At 42.6% G+C, this 20,803-nt stretch overlaps 1 protein-coding gene across 3 annotated transcripts; it reads left to right on the top strand.

The window, feature by feature from the left end:
* Positions 1-5: 5 nt before the first annotated feature.
* vstm4b (V-set and transmembrane domain containing 4b) lies at positions 6-20,124 on the top strand. 3 transcript variants are annotated; one of them, XM_076034707.1, is made up of 11 exons: positions 6-225; positions 1,180-1,334; positions 1,477-1,849; positions 2,268-2,439; positions 5,467-5,874; positions 15,165-15,218; positions 15,424-15,531; positions 15,695-15,728; positions 15,849-15,973; positions 16,590-16,654; positions 17,283-20,124. In XM_076034707.1, the coding sequence occupies exons 4-11, from the start codon at positions 2,388-2,390 to the stop codon at positions 17,406-17,408; spliced, it is 972 nt and encodes a 323-aa protein (XP_075890822.1). In that variant the 5' UTR covers positions 6-225; positions 1,180-1,334; positions 1,477-1,849; positions 2,268-2,387; the 3' UTR covers positions 17,409-20,124. The 3 variants fall into 3 exon arrangements, with proteins under 3 accessions (XP_075890822.1, XP_075890823.1, XP_075890821.1); XM_076034708.1 differs by having other exon boundaries at positions 1,180-1,385; XM_076034706.1 differs by having other exon boundaries at positions 1,180-1,849.
* The last annotated feature ends 679 nt before the right edge of the window (positions 20,125-20,803 follow it).

Below are 20,803 nucleotides of genomic sequence, written 5' to 3'. Positions count from 1 at the left end.
GATATATATTCACCTCTCTCTCGCTCCCTCTCTCTCCCTCTCACACGCACCTCTATTTAATTGCTTAGCCCGATTTATTCAATGTAGAACACATACTACTCAAATACAGTGCCCCTTTATTACACTTGTATTACAGCTGTGCTGAGATGAAGCGCTGCAAAGATACCTAACTTCAAATCAAAATGATTACTCACAGGCCCGGATTGCACAAAGTACTGTAACATGGTAAGATGTTTCAGATCATGAAAAGAAAATGCAACACTGAGTTGTCTTGGGTGAAAGTAAAATAAAATAATTCTAAACCATTATAATTTGGAAACAATTACCATAAACAATTTACAATTAACTGTTTTGAAATAAGCTTAAAACGTCAAATGAATGTGTAACATCAGTATTAAAAACCTATACATGGTGATGGAAAACTACTTTCTAAAGATGCACAGGGAGGTTATATTTGGATTCAATCAAGCAAAAAAACAATTTCAGTTGCTACCATTACTGTTATTTCCTTACTTCAGAGACAATGGACTAATAGAAAGAATGAAAGAAGAAGCAGAATGAGACCAACTTGAGAAATTGAAAAATGAATGTCTGCTTATTGCCGATGCATTTCACGTTTTCCAGCAGATGGCGCCAACTGCTCTATCATGAACAAGCAAGTTGTTTTCCATGCTTCCATACTTCTACTGAAAGTTGTTTTTTTGCTTTTTTCTCAGTGTCTATTTCTTCCACTGGTGCTATTTTAGATCACGCTAGGGGTGATATTTGTTCGTCTTGATTAGAAAATTCTTTCCTGCATTTCACACCACAATTTCTTCCCATTACCATTTCAATCCGACCTCACAAAAGACAACTTAATTTTACATTTTCAGTTATATTTTGCCTATGTGCACTGTGAAAAGGTGAACTTTGCCACGAGAGAAATTAGCAATTCATAGAATTTGACCAAATTAAGAATTTATTCTTATATTATATTTAAAAATATGACTTTTTAAATTAAGCCTTTCTGATATTAAACGTTTAAGCTGAACTTATAATTTGTTTTTTTTCCCACTGTGAGCATGTTTTGCTCTTCAGTGAGTAGTTTTTTGTTTCTTCCAAATATTGTGAGCCTGTGACCTCAAACTCAGAGAAAATAAGGAGGCAGACCCTTTTTATAAAACCCTTCTCCCTTATCAGTCTTCCAGTGTGGAGTAATGAAGAACAGATGTAGTCAGAGTAGAGGTCTGGCGTTCCCGCTGTCCTGATTGGCTAATGCGTCGCTCTGTCTCGGACGTGGAGCTACAAAAGACGATGCACAGAAAGATGTTGCGGGAACCAAATTGACTGCAGCTGTGAGTTGTCGCAGCAACTGATGTCCTTCCTGTCTACTGCCTGCATGGAAAGTGTGAAATATAAATTGCAAACACATTTGGAGCATTTTTTCACCCAAAACTGCAGAATTATTAGCACATTTAAATGTCATTTTTGTTTAAGGTGCACGACTCCTGATGCCCATCGTTACAGAAAGTTTGGATCTCAAACAGCCTGCAGGGCTTTGGTTAAAAGAAAGAACAGAGAGAAAAAGTCGGGACTCTTTCCACAGCCACGTTTGCAACGCTGTTGCCAGACGACCAGCATTCGGGAGGCCTTCCTGTCTGTCATCTGAGGGGACTCAAGTCCACACTGCACTGCTCCTTGAGGTTTGATAAAAAGCCAGGGAAACGCTCCCCCAAAAACCCTGAGCTGGGAGACAGCTGAACAAAGACTCAGTGTGGGGTCCTGTTACAGCAGACAACAAAAAGCGGACAGATGGACGCAGGGCCACCGAAACGGCTCAGACACAGGTTGTCACTGTACACAACTGGAGGCAAGCGGAAGATCTCTAACATCATTGTACAAATGACACGCTCGCATGCCCGCACACACATACACACACACACACACACACACACACACACACACACAGGTCTTGAGTTTTTCCTCCACAGCTGGAGCCTACATCTGAACACGGGACAGGAAATGACATTTCCCACCCGCTCGCCAGAAGCAGAGGTGTCTGAGTGTGTGCATGTGTCTGTGTTTGCACGTGCTCACCTGTTGCAAGTGTGTATTTGTGTGTAAAAGGAGAGATGGTTGAGAAGGGGAGGGAGGGAGGCAGCGAGGGAGGGTCCGTAAGCCTGCCAAATGTGTTTCCAGGGTGCGTGACGGCGCGGAGGAGGTGGGCGGGTCAGAGGGAGGTTCCGAGCAGAAACAGAGAGTCTGATGTTTCATGTTACACTCCTCAGCTGAAAGAGGAGGGAAAAAGAAAATAAGGAGAAGAAGAAAAAGAAGTGGAGGAGGAGGCTGGAGCTTCAGTTCTTCAGAGGCATTTAACGGGGAGTTTATGGAGGCTGCAGCAGTGGAAAATGAAGATCTCCTCTGTGGTCTTCGCCTTTCTCGTCCGTGCTCTGCTTAGGGGTAAGAAATGTTGTTTTTTCATGAAAAAACGGAGATTGAGGACGGAGATTGTGCTGGAATTTGAGATGATCTGTTGGTTTCTGTGGAGGTGACTCTTTCATGATGAAAAGCTCTCAGCCTGACTTTCAAATTAATGGACAAGATGAAAAAACACCAGTTCATAACGGCTGTGTGTGTTTGCAGAGATTAGAAGCCCTTGGGGTGAAATTGATAGTTTTGCCTCAAGGGCATTTAAAGGCAAAAACAAAAAGACTGCTTGCCTCCACATTCCATCACTGTGAATCCGCTGCACTGCTCTTCAAAGCTCACAGTTACAGCTCTGCATCAACACACGGCAACAAAAAAACAGCACTCTTTAAGCCACTCGGCCCTCCAGCCTCCTAATGACAGACGCTGTGTGTGTGTCATCAAATGCTTGATGTTGCAAAAGCAAGTGATGTGTTGTAAGTAACGTCTGTGGCTCGCCCGACGTGTGCATTGTGTTGTCAAAACAGGGCTGAGTGGGAGGAAGGGGGAGCGGAGGAGGCTGTCGAGCAATGACAAAGGGGGTCGGAGATGCTGGGTGTTTGTGTTTTATTTATTCTGTCAGGATATTTTTGAGGATGAAGAGGAAGTGAAGTCAGTGACAAACTGGGGTGTTCTCGACTTCAGTGACTTTAAAAGTGGTGGGGGAAATCTCTTCATTCTTCTTGTTGTTGCTTTTATTTGTTTGGTTTTAAACTCAGTCTTTGTGTGAATCATACATTTGTACTGTAACATTAGGTAGATACCATAGACCCACCTCTTGAATCAGCCATCCAATTAGGCTTGGGTGCAGATATTAACTAAGATAGCACGTTACAAATTCTTGTCTTGGGTTGAATCAAAAAAGTGCTCGTAATGCCAGAGTCAAAGAGAAGAATGCCAATAACAGCATTTGATGTCAGGTGATAGAAACGGACGGTTCTTCGTTGAACTGACTTCTCTGTGCTTGGATGCAGGCCCAGCAAAAGCCTTTTGAAAGATGCAGCTGGATTGTTAAAGGGGAAGTTCAACATTTTTGCGTATTTGCCTATTACCATAATCCCGACAATTATATATATGAGTGGGTATATTGGCTTTGATTATCAGTGCCTGTGGTGTTTGAGTCTTTGGGAAGGAACCAATTTGAACGCTTCATGTAAATATTTACTTTTATTTTACAATATAACCGTTGAAAATCTCCCACTACGATCTATCCAGCACACAAGATCACACATTTGCCTTCTGCGGGGACAATTCCAAGCAGTTCCACAGATATGGAATTAGGCAGATATTTCCAGAACAAAATGTGACTTCAGCAGAAAAAGGAATTGGTGGATGACTTGTGTTGTCAGTAGGTCGTCCTGAGAAAGATGAAAAAGGGGAGAACAACATCCAGGCCAGAAGGAAATATGGGTTTTATGAAACAATAAAATGGCCATATACACATCCATCTGAGGTGGCCTGAGTCGATATGTAATAGACACTTGATATTTAGACTTTGAGACTGGGGTGACTCCACACACTTGAGAAGTGTTTAGACAAACAACCCTTTGAGACCAAGCTGAGGCTCTTCCTGATGGCTGCAGGGAGCAAATCAGGCTCGGTGTTGCCATCATTTTAGTTGTATATTCAGCCTTACTGGCGACAAAAGAAGGAAGTTCAGTTTCCCTTAAAAGCAAGCAAACAAGACTGTAAATAATCACTGCTGCCAAGATGAGCGCTGAGGGTTTCACTTGGTGACGTAGCTTCACTCCAGACTGGCTTCAGTAAGGGTTTTATTTTCCAAGTTTGAATTTATTTGGAAGATCCTGCCACCACTACCAGATGTTTTCTCTGGGATGTTTCCCAGATCAATATTTGAAATTAGTCAAACCGTTCCAGGGAAACGTTCCATCTGGTGCTTCAGGTTCATTTAGCAGGATATAAATCTGTTATATCTGAATAAGGGTGAATTCCAATTCCTCCCTTAACCCTCAATCTCAACCCTCAATCTCAAAAATGCGCGCTCCCGCGAGGTGCAAGTGCTGTCCCGATTCTAAGAACGTCAAGTTGAGGGACGAGTTTAAGGGCTGTATCGCCCTCAATATTGAGATTCTCCGGCACCACCCTTGGCAGTAAGGGCTACCCAGAAGGCATTGCGTATTTTTGCCAAGACATTTTCGAAAAAGATCGCGATGTAAAAGCGAGCTACAAATGGAAGTATTTTCTTAGTTAATAAAGATATAAATATTACGAAACCATTGTATTGTCTTAGTTTAAGACTTTTTTATGGATTATTGACATCGTTGTTGCGTAACATTTTTTTTTTTACTTTACGAGGTTTGTCAACTGGACCGGCGGTCCCGGCTTCACATTACTTGTATACCTCGTTGTGTAGCGACGGAGGACTTCTTCCTTTTTCGCCGTCTTTTTCTTTTTCTCCTTCTTCTTCTTCGTCGTTGTCGTCTCCTTGACAGACTGGACGTAGCTTTGGCGTAAGGCCACCCCCCACAGTCTGAAGACGTAACTGCACTTAAGGGGTGTCCCATTTCTAAGCCCTTACACTTATTTTTGAGGGCCAAGATTGAGGGCCAAAGATTGAGGGTTAAGGGCGAGGGTTGAGATTGAGGCGTTAAGGGAGGACTTGGAATTGGCCCTAAGACTCCTAATGTGTTTAAAAATCCATCTGATTTCGAGTCCGGATTACACACCATGAAAAGTCAGACAGTACCAATTTTTTAAATTTGAAATATTTATACTTAAACTGAGCAGACATCATGTGTTAATGAGTAATGGTGACGTAATTATGATCATTCTAATGGAGACCGACGTAAGAACAGGAATTTATACAAGTGGTTATAAAAACAGCTGAACTCAAAACAAAATCAAAGGGCTGCCGCATCCAAGAGACCATCAAAAAGAACAAAAAGAACAGGATGAGTTCAGACATTACCCACCAATCTCTAGAAACCGACACCTGCAATGGTACAAACCTCCTCGAGATGTTGAGTGTGAATCAATAAAAGGTGAATGTTTCCTCCTCAGATGTGTGTTTGGCCGTCAATGTCACCATCACCCCTACGCCCTTCACGGTGGCCCAGGAGGGTCAGAACATCACGCTCACCTGCGTCGTGTCCCAGCGACGACGCAACGCCGCCCTGCCAGTGGTGAAGTGGAGCTTCCTGCCGGCGGGGACGGAGCGACCCGAGGATGAACTCCTCATCGCCCGCGTCAACATGAGGAAGGCACGCTTTTACGGCAACTACACCAAGAGTTTCCTGGGGCCCAAAATGAAGCTGACGGTGGTGAAGCAGGGGAAGGTGTTTGACCTGCTCATCCTGAACGTGTCCCAGGGGGACCGGGGCCTCTACTTGTGCCGGGTGCAAGAGTTTAAAAAGCACCAGGACCGATGGAAGGCATCTTCGAACAGCACTGCAGCCACCGAGCTCCGAGGTGAGGGCTGGATTTCATCTTTGGTTGTTACGGGGTTGATTCTTTTGACTTATCTTGGTGGACATCAACTCAGAAACAACACAAGTTGCAGTGATCTTTCTGTGCTCAGTGGGAGCACAGGATCAGGTTCAATAGGCAAACTATAGACATGCTTGAGTTGCAGGAAAACTTGCTCGGCTATACTTACTAAACTCTGAACACCAAAAAAACTCTTATTGGGTTTGGTTATGTGAAAATACCATGAAGCTAATTATAAAATGTTTACAGTACGTATCCAAGACATTGGCAAGTAGATTTGAGTTTCTGTATGTTGCCTCTATTTTGATCTAAACATTTACTTTCATCAGTCCATAAGAATTTTAAGTCAAGCTTCACATTAAATTAAAGAAACTGCTTTATTAGTTAAAAAAAACAAACAAAACAAAAACAAACAATAGCTAAGCACACAAGCCATAATTTTTTTTGGTAATTCAGAACCAAACTTTTAGTTCTAATGGTCATAATTACTGTCTGGGTGCTCTTTAACTGCTCTAATTTTAGTCCACCCCCCTCCCCACCCTCCTTTGCATTTGGTCTCAACCACAGTCTGGTAGCAAGTCCAGGTTCAAAACGTGACATCACATTTCTGGATGGTGCAAAGCAACGAGACCACAACTGTTTCTGCAGCCACAAACAGACCTAATGAGAAATGCTGTTTTCACAACAGTAAGACCGCAAAAACAATTAAGTTATGCACCAACAGCAGGCCTAACATTAGAAACGTTGAAGTCACTGAGTCTGCAACTGTCACAGTGAAACTTTTTGCATGTGCTGGGAGGAAGAAAATCACCACTGGGTCTCTTTGAGGAGGCAGGGACAAAGTTTGCCACAATATTTCTGTTTGTAAGTCTTTGGATCGTCTCCAACCTTTGGTTTTGTGTGGAGGAGCCTCAAGGCAACACAAACTGTATGAAGGGCGCCCTGAAGAAAGCAGGAAGTTTGTCCCGAGGGAACACGGTCGCCACTAGTCGCATTTAGCGGGACCAAGATGGGATGATGTAAGCCACCCGGCAGCTGTGGCAGTTCACCGAGGAAAAGCACTGGGCTGCTTCAGATTTGTGAGGGGACAAATGTCATTGGTTAGAGCTCGGTCTGAAGATAAAAGGACCCTCTGCAGCAGTGAGCTGTGGCTCCCCAGAGTAAATTGACTCGGAGAGAGAGCAGAGGCCCAAAGTGAGGTTTCAGCGCCACCGCTGACACACAAGACGTTCCGTCCACGGAATGGATTACAAATCTGGTGCCGTGAGATGGTGCCCAGAAATCCCTCCACTTTAATAAAGCCACAAACACACTTCAAAGATTTTCTCAGTTTTCCCCTTGAAACTTTCGATTTTTGTCAATGCTAGAGGGGAATCTGATGATTGTCAACATATGGACAAAAACCTTGATGTAAGCATATTGATAGTCTTGAAAACCTCAATGTGAGAAATCTGACTCTTGGTTTTTCCAACCAGGAAAATTAGAAAAAGTCATAAATATGGCTCTTGGACTAATAATACTAAACTTTGGGTTTTGATGTGGCCAAGACTACATTAACCAAGATCTAGACACTACCAAGAACAAGACTACACCAAGGCCCACATAGACATGTCAAGACCAAGACCAAGTCGAGACAGAGACCGGAACCAAGCTCTGACCATGAGTGTAAAAAGGGTTAGAATAGACATGTCACTACCACTTGCTTGAGTTGCAGAACAAAAGCATTGTGTTTGGGCGTGTGAGACGAGTGACTCATGAAGAGAAGACACATCAGCTTGTGTGTGTGTGTGTGTGTGTGTGTGTGTGTACAGGTATGTATATATAGATATTAAGTTTGTCTTACATATTCTACTAAACCATCTAGACCAAGTTTTCCAACTAGCAGTCTGAGTCTCGATAGGTTTCGACTGCTGACTTTCTTTCTCACAAATGCCTTTGCTCCCCTCAACCAGCTGACCAGACGCCACAAATCAATCACATGACACTTGTGAGGAAACCAGTTAAAAGCTGACAGTTGACTGACCGAACCATTGTTCCACCCGGTGCAAACACGGTGTCAGGTTGCAGTTAGATGCCACCGACATCCTGCGGCCTACTTGACGATAAGTAGACAGGCAGCTGAGGGATTTACACATGGGGCAAATGTTTCTGGTAGCCGGACTGCATGACGGTCTCTGTTTTCACAGGCTCTGCTGAGAGAGCTCAGTTGCAAAAGATGGTGCCAAACAAACAGCGCCACCACATTGGGAGGAGAACTGTGTTTTGTGCCAAGTCCTCTCACAGTTTTGGGTACAGGCTAGTCGTACGTGCTCTGCCTGGGACAAGGTTCAAGATATCTGTTCTCCTGTTGCATTACTGAGCTGGACCAGGAGATGTTAAGTGTAACTTTGATTCTACTGGCTGAGATGCCCATAGTGGCAAGAGAAAGTTATGTGAGAGGTTTGAAAACTATTAGTGTTTGTCCTTTCAAAGCGGAAGTACCCTACTTAGCTCAGATTCAAATAGAAATATGCATTATTCATGACTCAACTGACTCAGATGTCACTGACTTGGATTTGCGTATTAATGACTTGACCTCAAAATGAGTAGATGGGCCTTTCCGGAACTTGGCCACTGGCGCAGATCTTATTTCGAATTTTACTGTGAAAGGCAAGACATTGTTGCAGCAGCAGTAGAGTGGGGAAAAGGATATTCAGCTTCTGGACTTCATGTATAGAACAAGTGGTGTTGTGACATCAGCAGTGGAAAGCAACACTGCGGTGCCCTCTTCTTGTTGTAGTTCACTTGCATTGCTCGATGCTAATGCTAGCATCTCCTGTTAAAACAGTCACTGAAATTGTGAGATTACAGGAAAACAACACAATGTGAAACTTATAGGACCAAAAGGAACCCAAATCACAAAACAACAGTCTGACCAGTCACACCTGCATGATAACAGTCAGACTTGTGCAAAACAAGTTGTTCACCTGCGTAAGAGGTGCAGCTGTCAGTAATAATACTGTGAATAAAGCGTTCTGCTTCATATTTATATAGATATCAGTGCAAATATTAGTTATTCCGGTGCAATAAATACAGACACTTTAGGGATTTTATCTATTCTAGCTAATTATTATTTTGGAATCTGTTGCTGGCTGCAGTCATTTTTATTTATTTATTTATTTTTCTTCTGGAATTTATTATTTTCCCTGGGTTTTTCCTGTCTTTTTCCAGGCAACAAAGCCCGATTTTCATGTTTGACAATAATTACAAGGAACACCGTTAATTGTTAATGAAATTTAGATTCAGGAGCTGCAGACTCACACTCCACTCACTTGGTTCTCTCTTGGTTACTTGGCCTGAGAAATCAAGTTTGTCAAATTTCAAACTCCAGTCATTTTTCTTTCACATAAATTGTGTAATTTATCATTGTGACATAGAATGCAACAATCTGAATTGATCTAGTGCACTCATATGTGAAAATTCTTTCAGAAAAAAAAACATAAAAATTCAACACACGTTTTTATCTAAAATACCCACTCCCAAAAAGGTAACTCAAGCCTTTCGTTGAAATGCTGCCTGTGTTCCACAACACTAACTGTGCACTGTATTTTCCATGGAAACATTCGGACTGGCTGCGACTTCCACGGTGTCGACAGCCTGAGCAGAAATGGACCTTGTTGAAATTGGCCCTGATGTGGAGTTTCTCTCCCAAACGTGGAAGGGAAAAGAATGCAGAGAGACTCAGCAGCAGTGGAACAGGAGGCGGTTGTGCAGGGGACAGTGAAGTTGGACTGTTTGTGTGAAGGGACGAGTCGAGCAGGCAGTTTGGCTCATGTCTGGCTCCCAACTTTTGGTGGTAAAGGATGTGGAGAGCTATATCCGTCCGAGGTTGTCCAATCGTGTCAGGGATGTTTATTTTATAAACACCTCCACAGTCGTTTTTGGATCATGAGAATATGAAAGTGGGGATTAAAAAAGCTATTCAGTTTCATTCATTTTTACCGCAAACTGGGATTAAAAGACCACACACAAAAAATGTGCCATTTTATAATGCTGCCTGGCCACTTAAATTTCTTTAAATGTCAAATTTGATTTACATTGTTGGTGCAATTTATGTGCAACAAGTGGACCAATTTCAAGGAAAAAAAATAAGAAACAAATGAACAATTGTCTGTTAATCAAACTTCTTTGTGAACTGGCTGGCTGGAAGGATTTTCTGTACTTGTCTTTTTCAATTAATTGGGACAGAATGGTACTGTGAAAGTTATTGGAGTATCCTTCACTCATAAAGTATAATTCACTCCAAAAAGAATCCTCTGAAGGCAGCATCTCCTAAGTCCCTGCAACCTGGACACTTCATATACACCTATTTTTGTGCTTAAAAATGTAGGAAAAAAAACCCAACTAAATAAGAGAAGACAAAGCTAATCAAATAGTAAACTATTAATAACAGGCTGTCCAGGTAATTAGAGTAATTGTAATAACTTTTAAGCTCTTCCAGGTGGCACAAAATGATCTGGTTCAACCCACAGCCCTTCAGTTGGACAACTCTCTTGTAGACCTCAACACTGAAACCCTGCACTGTTTCTGCCCAGTGCCCCAGAAGACCCTGGTATTTTCTCCAGAATCAACACCAAAAGGTTGTCAGCTATGATAAACATCAGCTTTACATCTGAGGGCCCCAAAACCACCTTTGGGACCACTAGTTCGGTACCCCCCACCCCTCCTTTTCACAGAGGAAACAGCAGATGACTGAGACTTTGTGTGTACAAGCGCATATGTGTCGGTGACGTAGACGCGAAGGAATTCCCGTGGAAGGATAACATTAGGTGACCAGGTGTTTCCACAATCTGTCTCCTGACACAACTCCCCACCCCCCACCCCACCCCCTCCTCATAACTCCTCTTAATAAACACAGCCAGGCAGGGAGGTCACAGGGTTTGAAAAGCTGAGGGAAGCCTCCTCCTGGCACAAATAATCCAAACTCTGGGGTGTTCTTGCTGGGTGCTGCACGCCGATGGACCGCCGGTTTGAGTCAGAACCGTGCATCGGTCTCAATATCGAGACATTTATACGGGGTTCAAACAGGGAAACCAGCAAAACAGCCCAGTGTCTGTGGCTGGAACAGAGACCATTGAGCAACTATCCAGAAATATGCAAATTCCTTTATAGGAATCCTGCAACGACACAAACAGGAAGTGAATGGGAGGATAAATCAAGTCTTTGAAAGGGCACAATGCCGCTGTGTACTCCCATTCGTCTTCACTCTTTTGTAGCGCAGCAGAAGAGAGCGGTGAGTGACTCAGTATCGGGAGACGAGACACGGGCCGACTTGATTCTCGGCCGGTCGGCGTCTGAGTTGGGATGTTTACAGTTGCCGGTTTGTTTGGGCGCAAAATAAGGAGCCTCCATTCTGAAAGGCAGTCAACAAATGGATGCAAACTGTGGCTCATCTAGACAGATAGTAGCCTGTTACCATGCTTATGCTGCAGTCACTCTGTTCAAAGGCTGCTATAAAAAGAAGACACGGATGGATCGAGGAGAGTTTTTGTGGCAAGACAACAGATTATGTGTGTGATGAGTGGGACAAACAAACTCACAGAACCCAGATTAAAGTTTTATGGATATAGAAAATTTGCGAAAGTCACGAAAGGGCCTTTAAAATTTTGATTTGCAAATGGGAGGAGACTAAGTAAGCAGCATACGTGTTTTGTAAAATTATATTTAATGGGAAGAGTAGTGCAGCTTAACACACTGAAACACTAAAATAGAAATTGAGATCCCACAACTGTGCTGTCAGACCTGAAATTAGGCAGCTCTTGCTGATTGGTCAGCGGCCCCTCTGACATCACATTCCCACGAACAAGATGCTAAATCCCCATTAGAATAACAAATTAGCATTAAGGAATATGTGTGTTAAAAGGTACACCACATTGCTGAAGTTGTTGAGGCTTACTAAATAAAACCAGCTTACACAGTCTTTGAAAAAACAACAACAAAAAAAACCAGCTCCACCAACACTTTCACTGCTAACAGGAAGTTAGCATCATCATGCGGTAAAAAGCACTCACTACTTAAATCTGATACATGATGACTGATGCCTAATTTACAGTGCAGTTTGCAGTTTATGACACACAGGAAACAGACACACTCGTGCTGAATTTTCCTCACTGCTTAGCTCAGTTAGCAAACAAAACAAATGGGAGGAGACAGCTCTAAGGAGTTTAACAAACGGAGCCGTGTCAGAAACACCATTTTCCTGTGCCTGCTTGCAAGTGCTGCCAACCCCTACTGAATGGAACCACTGCCAACATTACAGTTGAACCAGTTAAAATAACTCGGCACGTTCCACAAGACTACGATTGTGTTGCCGCCCAGAACTTGCTTGTCCTTAAAATAAATTCTCTGCGATATTGTAAAGCCCCAAACATTTTTTTAAGTGTCGCACTAGAACCATTTTGTTGTGGTGCGGTCGGGGGGCGACGTCTTACCTTGCAATATTTTACATTGTATCTCTGGCGAAATGTAGGTCACATATGGTCAGCATTGACGTTGGTCATTTCACAAATGGGGACCTGTCCACAGAGATCCAAGATCTTTCAACCAGCGGTGTATAAGAAAATACTGAAATAGGGGGAAGATGTCAATCATATTTTCCCTCCTGGAGCGAAGCCTTTCACAGCTGGGAAGCAGCTGATTAGAAGCTAGGAAACGTTCTATCGCTTAAGGGCCCAATAAACTGCTGGGAAACGTGTGTGGTCGGCTGTTTTTAATACAGCAGCACCCTGTAATTACTGGAACTACTTGATCATATTAAACCTTAGTGCAGGCCAGTAAATCTGCAGTGGTCAATGTGCACTTTTATTCATATTAGATTGTGACTCACCTCAACGTTAGTGTTCCTCCAAATGGCAAATGCTAAAAATTGTACATTTTGGCCACTTAGCTTGGAGTGAGACTTTTTCATTTAGCTATTTCATTATTTTTGTTAGGGGTGATGGTGCGGAGGGAAGCAGAACAATCTGACTTTGCCTCGTCCATTCAAAGATTACTAATATGTGGATATAGCCCTGCATTTCAGAATCACCAAAGCATGTTTACAGCACAGGTTTTGCAGTCAGTCAGTCAGTCAGTCAGCTCACGGGTCAGTCAGTCTGCCGACGGGAAAGCCTTGAGCCAACCTGGCGAGCCGATGGTGGTTTTGGGGCTTTTCAAAGTAACTGCTCAGCATGGATTTGCCAGTGTTAAGACTACTGTGGCTAAGTTGGGTGCGGAGTTGAGTGAGTGCGTTGGGCGTGACTTCAGGTCAAGTATGGTAAACATATTTTCTTAGTCATGCTGGACAGAGGCAGCTAAAAGCTGGGATTCTCATCAAGAGATCAAGGCTTCGCTCACTGGCTTCTGTGTCTCTGCTTGCCATTGTGAGCATGTACCTTCATGTTTAGCACTGTGCCAGTCTTTTTCTTTGAAAGCCTTAGCGATATTAACCATGGCGAGGCTACAGAATCCATTTCAACAGCGTAACGTTTTACCGCTAACTTGAAGTACAAATTTGTGAAGAGTTTCTAATGGGCCATGCCATAAGAAAGTTGAGATTTGAGCTTTTTCTGAAAAGTACTTTGTGCATTAAGATCCAAAAACCTCACGTCTGGTTTTGGTCTTTATTACAGTGGTCGCACTAAATCGATTTCTACCACATGCTGATATGTTGTGTCAGATCCAAATGATCACTTTGCTCACTGCCATCAGCTGACTTTAGCTAACAATGCCAACAATGACGATGCAGACGTCCATCTTGTATCTCATAGCTTTTAACTGGAACAAGTGAATTTTGGAATTCCGAGGTGCGTGGGACGCTCGATGAGCTTCAGCAGAGTGTGCTGTCTTGTATCTTGGGAGATAATATTTGACACTCTTATCGCGCAGTTGCGTAAATGTTTTACATTCAGGTCACATGACGTGCTGCATCGTTTACCACCAAATCCAGCTGGTTAGTTACAATGCAGCATTGTGGTGTGGATGAGAGTGCGCCAAATAACGTGTGGAAGTGGTCAATTTACAGGCTCCAACTATATTGCAATTGACTGATGAACATAGGATCTGTTAACTAAAACCAGTTCAGACTTGTTGCACAGTTGTAAAATGTCCTACAAAGTGAAGTTTTCCACTTATTTTTAATCTGACATTCAAACACATGTGGTCGCTGCCTTCAAAGGGAGTAAATAATCTGCTCTTGATTTACCCCTTCACTGTTTCCCCAACTGGCCCTGGTAGACCACTTAAAAGCCACTTCCGGACCTTTGATGCTTGCCACACCTCTCGCTAGTCTTGCTTCATTCTTTTTCAAGGACATATAAAAAGCACTCAGATCACCAAATCTTGGTCAAAATCAAAAACAGCACTTCTCCAGTATTTAAGATAAGGTGAGCAGTTTGATGCCTGCAGATACGGGCCAAAGTTTGGGAAAATAAACAACAAGACCGGGGGTTCTCAAAGAGGGTGCTGTGACAGCAGCCCAGGGGTGCTACAAAACAATTTTATAAAGTTACTGTTAATATTATATTATTAACACTGTATATCTTAAGATGCTGAAAAATCTGAATGTAAAATGGATGAACAGATGTTTTCACTGGTGCCTATATTATACTATTATATTATGTTTTTTGAGTGGAACTGTTTGCCCTTGATTGTTTTTATATTTGAATGATGATACATGTTCACATTTGATGAATATGGGAAATAAGGAATAACTTATTAATTTATTTAAATGCATCTGATGCCTTAATAAAATGCAAATTCAATCAATGTTGTCATTTAATAATGTTAGAATAGTTACAGTAGGGACGTAGGGAAGTAAGGAAAAAGCTGAATGTAATAATAAATGGTGTCATAAAAATGAAGTGTGAAGAGTGAAAATTAACAATGTATAATATAGGTGTCGGAGTAGGAGTGCCACTGATGGAGGGAAAAAACTAAAGATTTAAAGGGCTGCCTTTGGCCTGAAAGGTTTGAGAGCCACTGGAATAGACTGAGCCAATAGTTTCAGATGATGCAGTTGTAAATGTTTGCATTGATTTCTTGACGCGTTATTGTTCGTTTTCTCCCTGTGCAAGTGAAGGGTGGCTCAGGGACTCCAACAGGCAGGGAGGAGAGCAGCCTGAGCGCTTTTGTCTTCCTGCAGCAGCTTTATTTAACCTTCAGCCAGGCTGTAATCAGGCAGACGGCAGGTCAGACTGTTGACGTTTCATTTCTCTCTCACATTTTTTTTTTTTTTTGTCCCCCCCTCTGTGCAGTCCATATTCTACCGGCCACTGAGGCCAAAGACAGCCTCTGGAGCTTGTTTGAAGGTGAGTCAACATATTTTTAGGCCTCCAGTGAGTGAGTCTGAGCTTGTGGTGGGCTGGACGACCTCAGAGGACGTAGCACAGTGCCGTAAATAGCTCTGCCAACATTATTTTATCCTTGTCAAAAGTCAAAGTGTGGGCGTGAAGGTAACTTCATGCAGATTGGACTAACGCATTTTTTTTTTTTTTTTGTGCCTGTGTGTTTCAGATGTATACTTGTGTGCAGTGCTCATATGCTCCGTGGGTCTGCTCTGCATGTGCATGTTCACGGTGACGGTCACCTGCCAGTGCATACAGAGGAAGCACCGGTTAAAAGGTCAGCGAGCAAATTTCCAGTCATTCACCTTATCACCGGATTTATGCCTCCACTATTTCAGTATCCAACGTCTATTATTTTCTGTGTTCATCCCCCTCGAATTACATTAATCTTTGAGGTTCACAGCAGATATTATATTTCTGAACATGTCATATCTCTGCAGATAATTACCACTTGGTTAAAAGCCCTCAGAACAGGTAAGCTTTTGAGCCTCCAGCAGCACGGTTGGAAAAAGCCAACAAACATTGGAGTGTTGTTTAGCGCGACTCATTCCCCTCACCTTGTCCCCACCCCTCCCACGTCTGTTTTCAATCCAGCTCTGGGGAGACGGTCACCAGTCTGGTCAGCATGTCTCCTGCCCTGCCAAAGAAAGAGAGGCGGTACAGGAAGAAGCGGAGCAAAGACTACCAGGTGGAGATACCGCCAGAGATACCGGCCAAAGGTAAACAAGTGCCACAGCTGGGTGTAGTCACGGCTTTTTTCCTCAGAGTAAACCGATGAGTCACACTTCAGCCAAACTTGTGACAACTGACTTTTCAGCAGGAAGGTCGGGACTTGGAGTCTCACCCCAAGCTTTTCTGTGTTCATTGTTCTCCCTGTGTGCATGGGTTCTCTCCAGGTACAAAAGAAAGACATGCACATGAGGCTAACTGAGAACTCTAAATTGTCTGGAGGCGTGTGAGTGTGTGTGTGGATGGGGCTAGACTCAGGCCCCTCCACGACCCTGTGTGCAAGACAATCAGCGACTGAAAATAGATGGCTGAATAATGATGCTATACTGCTGGCCTGATCGATACATAAAGATAAAGAAGTTTTATTGCTGAAGAGAGTTCCCATGTTAAAATGTTGAAACTTACAAAAAAAAATACATTTTAGTTTACTATTGTGCTACTTCAGTGCCCATTGTCTGGTTTGAACATCAAATGGAAAAAAAACAAGATCCAGATGTTTATTCATAAGATATTTTAATGTTTTTTTATTGTTTGTGGTTATGATAGTTTTGGTTATTTCCACCAAATATCTTTTTTACATATAAACTTTGTTATTTGTCTATTCAGCTCCCATCAGAGATAAAACCCGAAAACCCAAACTCTTAAAGCCACAGCCAAGGAAATTAGTTTTGGTAAGTAGGTCCTCATTTTTGTCAGCTATCAGCAGTGCGATTATTGTTCTGCGTCTGCAGAGTTTTTCTTTTAATGTTTTATTGTTCTTCGATTGAAACTCTGTGTCACAAAGCCTGGCTTTCACTGCTATTGTTATCGTCCCAAATGAAATGGCAAACAACAATTATGCATGTTTGTCAGTGAAACTATGCGGCCCATAACCTGCATTTTCATTACTGTCACAGACATGGCAGAGCCACTTTCTATGTCTGCATGAAACGCTTCAACAACAATAAATTGGATTTTGGCTAAATGTGGTCCACGGGTCTTTGCGGGTGACATCTGCACGCAACCTGCTCCCATTTACCGAAGCGGTGTTTAAAACCGGAGAGCGACCAAAGAGATGGGCGAGGAAGACAAACCACTTTTAAATTGCATGCTAACTGCTACTGGGGACTCAGTTTTTAGCCCAGTTTAATTGGTGCGTTCAGATATACCGAGCAGAGAGTATAAACGATGGACCCTTTATTTACCCTCAGTGCTTATTTTCACAAGCTCGAATGCCAACGCCTTCCTTTTCCAACTCAATCCACTCTATTGTCATTGTCATTTCATTCATCTCGCCTTGGTCTGTCTCCAATTCTCCAGCCGAAGATCGTGGAGGAGAACCTGACCTACGCGGAGCTGGATCTGATGAAACCCATTCCTGAGCCAAAGGCATCACGTGGCGGCACTGTGTACGCTCAGATACTGTTCGGGGAACAGCAGCTATGAACAAACACCAAATGTTAAATGTACCTTCTGTTAAAAAAGAAGAAAAGTTTGTGTATTTAAAGTGTGAATTATTTAGTATTTGGCCGATGTGGGCTAGAAACACCCCTCCCCCCCGTCGACGATTAACCCGCCGGACTCTAGCACCCAACCCTCTCTCCCACCAATCCATGAAAATACTGTCTCTAACTCGGTGCAAAAAAGGTTGGGGGCCGCTGTGTTAGCTGACACAGCTGATGTGACTACAAACTGGAGGAAAACTCCTTCACTACGCTTCTGATGCAACCTTGGTTGGTTCTAGCTTGCTAGCTGGCTAACATAGCTAGAAGTTCTACACTGAGGTGGTTCTCAATCAAGATCACAGCATGAAATATCTTGCAAGTCCTATATTTTTCCAGTAGTGTGTGTGTGTGTCTACGTGTGCGTGTGGATGAAGCTAATGTGCCAATCTGACATGCTAGTGGATATTTTTAAACTCAAGTCCTGCTTTCTTTAGTTGGACTTTTCGCACCAGATGTTAGCCGCTGGAGTGGGCCATTAGCCGTAGCTAGCTCAACAAAATGGCCTGTTCTGCTCTGTTCTGCTCTTCTTGTGGAGGGACTGACGCTTGCGAGGCCTGACAGAGGCTTCCCCCGAACCAAGCAAACTGTCCTTGTCTTTCACCTAAATGCACACACGCTGTAGACTTTGATTCCTTTTTTTTTTTTTTTTTCAGATTCTGGAATTAACAATAAAACCTTCAAATGGTTAAGTCAAAAAGTAGATTCCAAATAATATTTTATTAGCTTTATGTTATTATTATTATTTTTTTTTAATATGTACTGTTTTTTCTATGTGTTTTGTGCCAAACCATATAGACATACATTTCAAGGTCATACTTATTTACTATTTCCACATTTGAAATGCCTCGGGTATGTTCCCAACATTTGTGTTCTGTCATGTTTCAGTGTGTCAGTTTTGCAGCACCTTGAACTCCACAGAGTTGATATTGAGATCAGACCATCCCTCCCCCAACAACTAAGTATGCGAGACCCCGCCAGCACTTTCATCTGGCTCCAACATCAGCTTAACAGGCCATTAGCGGCGAACACATAATCATATACCAGGGAGGAGCAACATGTAGGATAAACAGCCTTCTGGGTTCAAACTCCCCCTGGCACAACCATCTAAAAAGGCTGCAAATAACTCGGACATACGATCAACACGTGTTGGGTTAAAATGAAAAAAACAAAAAACAAAAACAAAACCTGCATAGCCTACTTCCTTTACATGTTAGAGGAAGTGATAAACTTAAACTGAAGTTAGTGGGATTTGGTTCTTTGAGTTGATAAAGATTTCAGAAGCTGCACCGTGGCCGACACGCTCGCCACGGTGTTGAGCGTGAAAGTGCTTCGGCCTCATTTTCCACTGAACGCTGCTTGGATTCAGGCATGGAAAAGCAAAAAGGGGTGGAGTTTTTTTTCAACAGTGAACTTGAAACCCAGACACAAAGGCACCGTATCAGCCTCCACTCCCTTCCCCAAAAGCCCCTGCTGTCTTCACTTATTTGCGATCGTGGTGAGTGAGAGTGGATCTTGTCGTAAACAGCACTTTTTAATTAACGTCTCCAAACAGAAGCGCTTGCCTCACTGCGAAGAGGTTGGCGTTAGGAAGTTGCAAATAAACAAAAACAAAAAATGTATTTGCGTTCAAGATGCTCCAATCAGTTGAATTAGTTTGCATTTGTATCTGATTTAGGCCCCCCACATTTTGACAGGCAGCAGAGGAAGTAAACTTTTCCCTCACAAATATGTCTGAGATTTTAGGATTTGTTTCTTTGGATATGCTTTTCAATTTAATCCGAAGAAAGAAAATGTCAATTAAAACATCAGCCAATTACTTAATGATCCAGCAAGATACACACAAACAACAGAAACCTTAATTTTGTAGCAAACTGGTTTTATTTTGAAGGTAGCAGTAAACACGGTTATAGAAAATGAAAACACCTGAAGAAAATGTAAATAAGCCATCAACGGACTGCACTTATGAATGATGCTAGAGTAGATTTATTTATTTACTTTCTACTGCTCTGTTAGACACCCTCACTAGCTAATCCAAATATTTACCCATCAGTACCTTTTGTTTGTTACACCTTAACCCATGAACATGTACGTGCTATATGAGTTATGTATACTATGTAGTGCTATGGTTAGCCATCTAAGAGTTGATATATACGTAAAATGTAAAGAAACATAAGGTCTTCATGAAGGACTCTGTGTCCGTTAGCTCTTCAAGAGTCGGACTGTGCGGTCACCAGGGATTGGTGGTTGCGGACTTGGACCACAGTTGTTTGTTGCCTTTTAACTTTCAACACGAACCACTATGAACTGGCCTTTTCTTTAATACTTCTACTGATGCTCCTTACGTGTATGGTTGAGTTGCACATTGCGTTCGTCTCATTGATGAAATGACTGAACTTGACCTTTTGGTTTGGGGCAGAAGTGCCTGAAAATGTGCCCTTTAAGCTGTGAAATGTTTGTTCCAGACCATAATGTCCTTAATGGGAGTCCACTAACTGGAACCATGTGTGTGAATTGCGTTTCTCCACTTGTTCCCTCCCCTGACCTCTGCCTTCATTAACATTCCTGCCTTAATGCTCTAGTTCAGTTTATATGCACACTGTGTATCAGCAAGTGAAATAAATGTGGAGTAATAATAATTAAAGTGGATGTAAGCAGTGTGTCGACTTGGGGGTGTTTTGTTGGGCGGCGGCATTACTCTATGGGTGTGCTTGTCAGAGTGTCTATCCACCCATCAGAAGTGGGGTATGGATTGAACTGTGAGCTGAAATCCAAAGCGCTGCACCAGGTTTAGTGTGGCAGTATGTGAAGAGAGCATTGCGACTCCCAGACGTGCAAACATACTATTTTCCTTTCGTACATAAAGTAAATGCACACAAAAACACTGACACCTGATTAAAATGTGCCACCTGAATTAGAAGTACACTCGCTAAGTAGCGGATGCTAATGTGAGCCAGCAAGCTAATGCCATTGCAAAACTTCTGCTTGACCACAAACACAATGTTCCAAGACGATGTTACATATTTATATTGATCCACAGTGTATTTTTGGACCTTTGTGGATATAAAACACCATGTTTGGAATACCTACACACTAAGTCTCTTCACTTCCATCCAATCATCCAGGTTCTAGCACTGCTCTTTCGCTCAAAGTGGTGGGGGTGCTGGAGATTATTACTACATATATGTGATGATGAAGACATCTTAAGGTGAAGGTGGGGTTACACCATGGCCAAAATACATTTAGTGAGGAAGTATGCAATTTGGGACACACGTATTAGATCTGCTTTACTAATTCGACACATACAAAACACAATCAGCTTTTTGTTCCATGATATAC

Source organism: Nelusetta ayraudi, unplaced genomic scaffold (assembly GCF_046127955.1).
Source record: "Nelusetta ayraudi isolate G7.1 ecotype Tasmania unplaced genomic scaffold, CSIRO-AGI_Nayr_v1 ptg000042l, whole genome shotgun sequence".
NCBI classification, from domain to species: domain Eukaryota; kingdom Metazoa; phylum Chordata; class Actinopteri; order Tetraodontiformes; family Monacanthidae; genus Nelusetta; species Nelusetta ayraudi.
Note: the sequence above shows the minus strand (reverse complement) of the source record. Positions and strands in the feature narration are given on the sequence as shown.

Excerpts from the sequence above, each read along its gene's own strand:
- vstm4b (XM_076034707.1), top strand. The coding sequence starts at position 2,388 with ATGAAGATCTCCTCTGTGGTCTTCGCCTTTCTCGTCCGTGCTCTGCTT. Across the intron at positions 5,875-15,164 it reads TGCAGCCACCGAGCTCCGAG|TCCATATTCTACCGGCCACT; the intron begins GTGAGGGCTGGA and ends CCCTCTGTGCAG. Across the intron at positions 15,974-16,589 it reads GCCAGAGATACCGGCCAAAG|CTCCCATCAGAGATAAAACC; the intron begins GTAAACAAGTGC and ends TTGTCTATTCAG.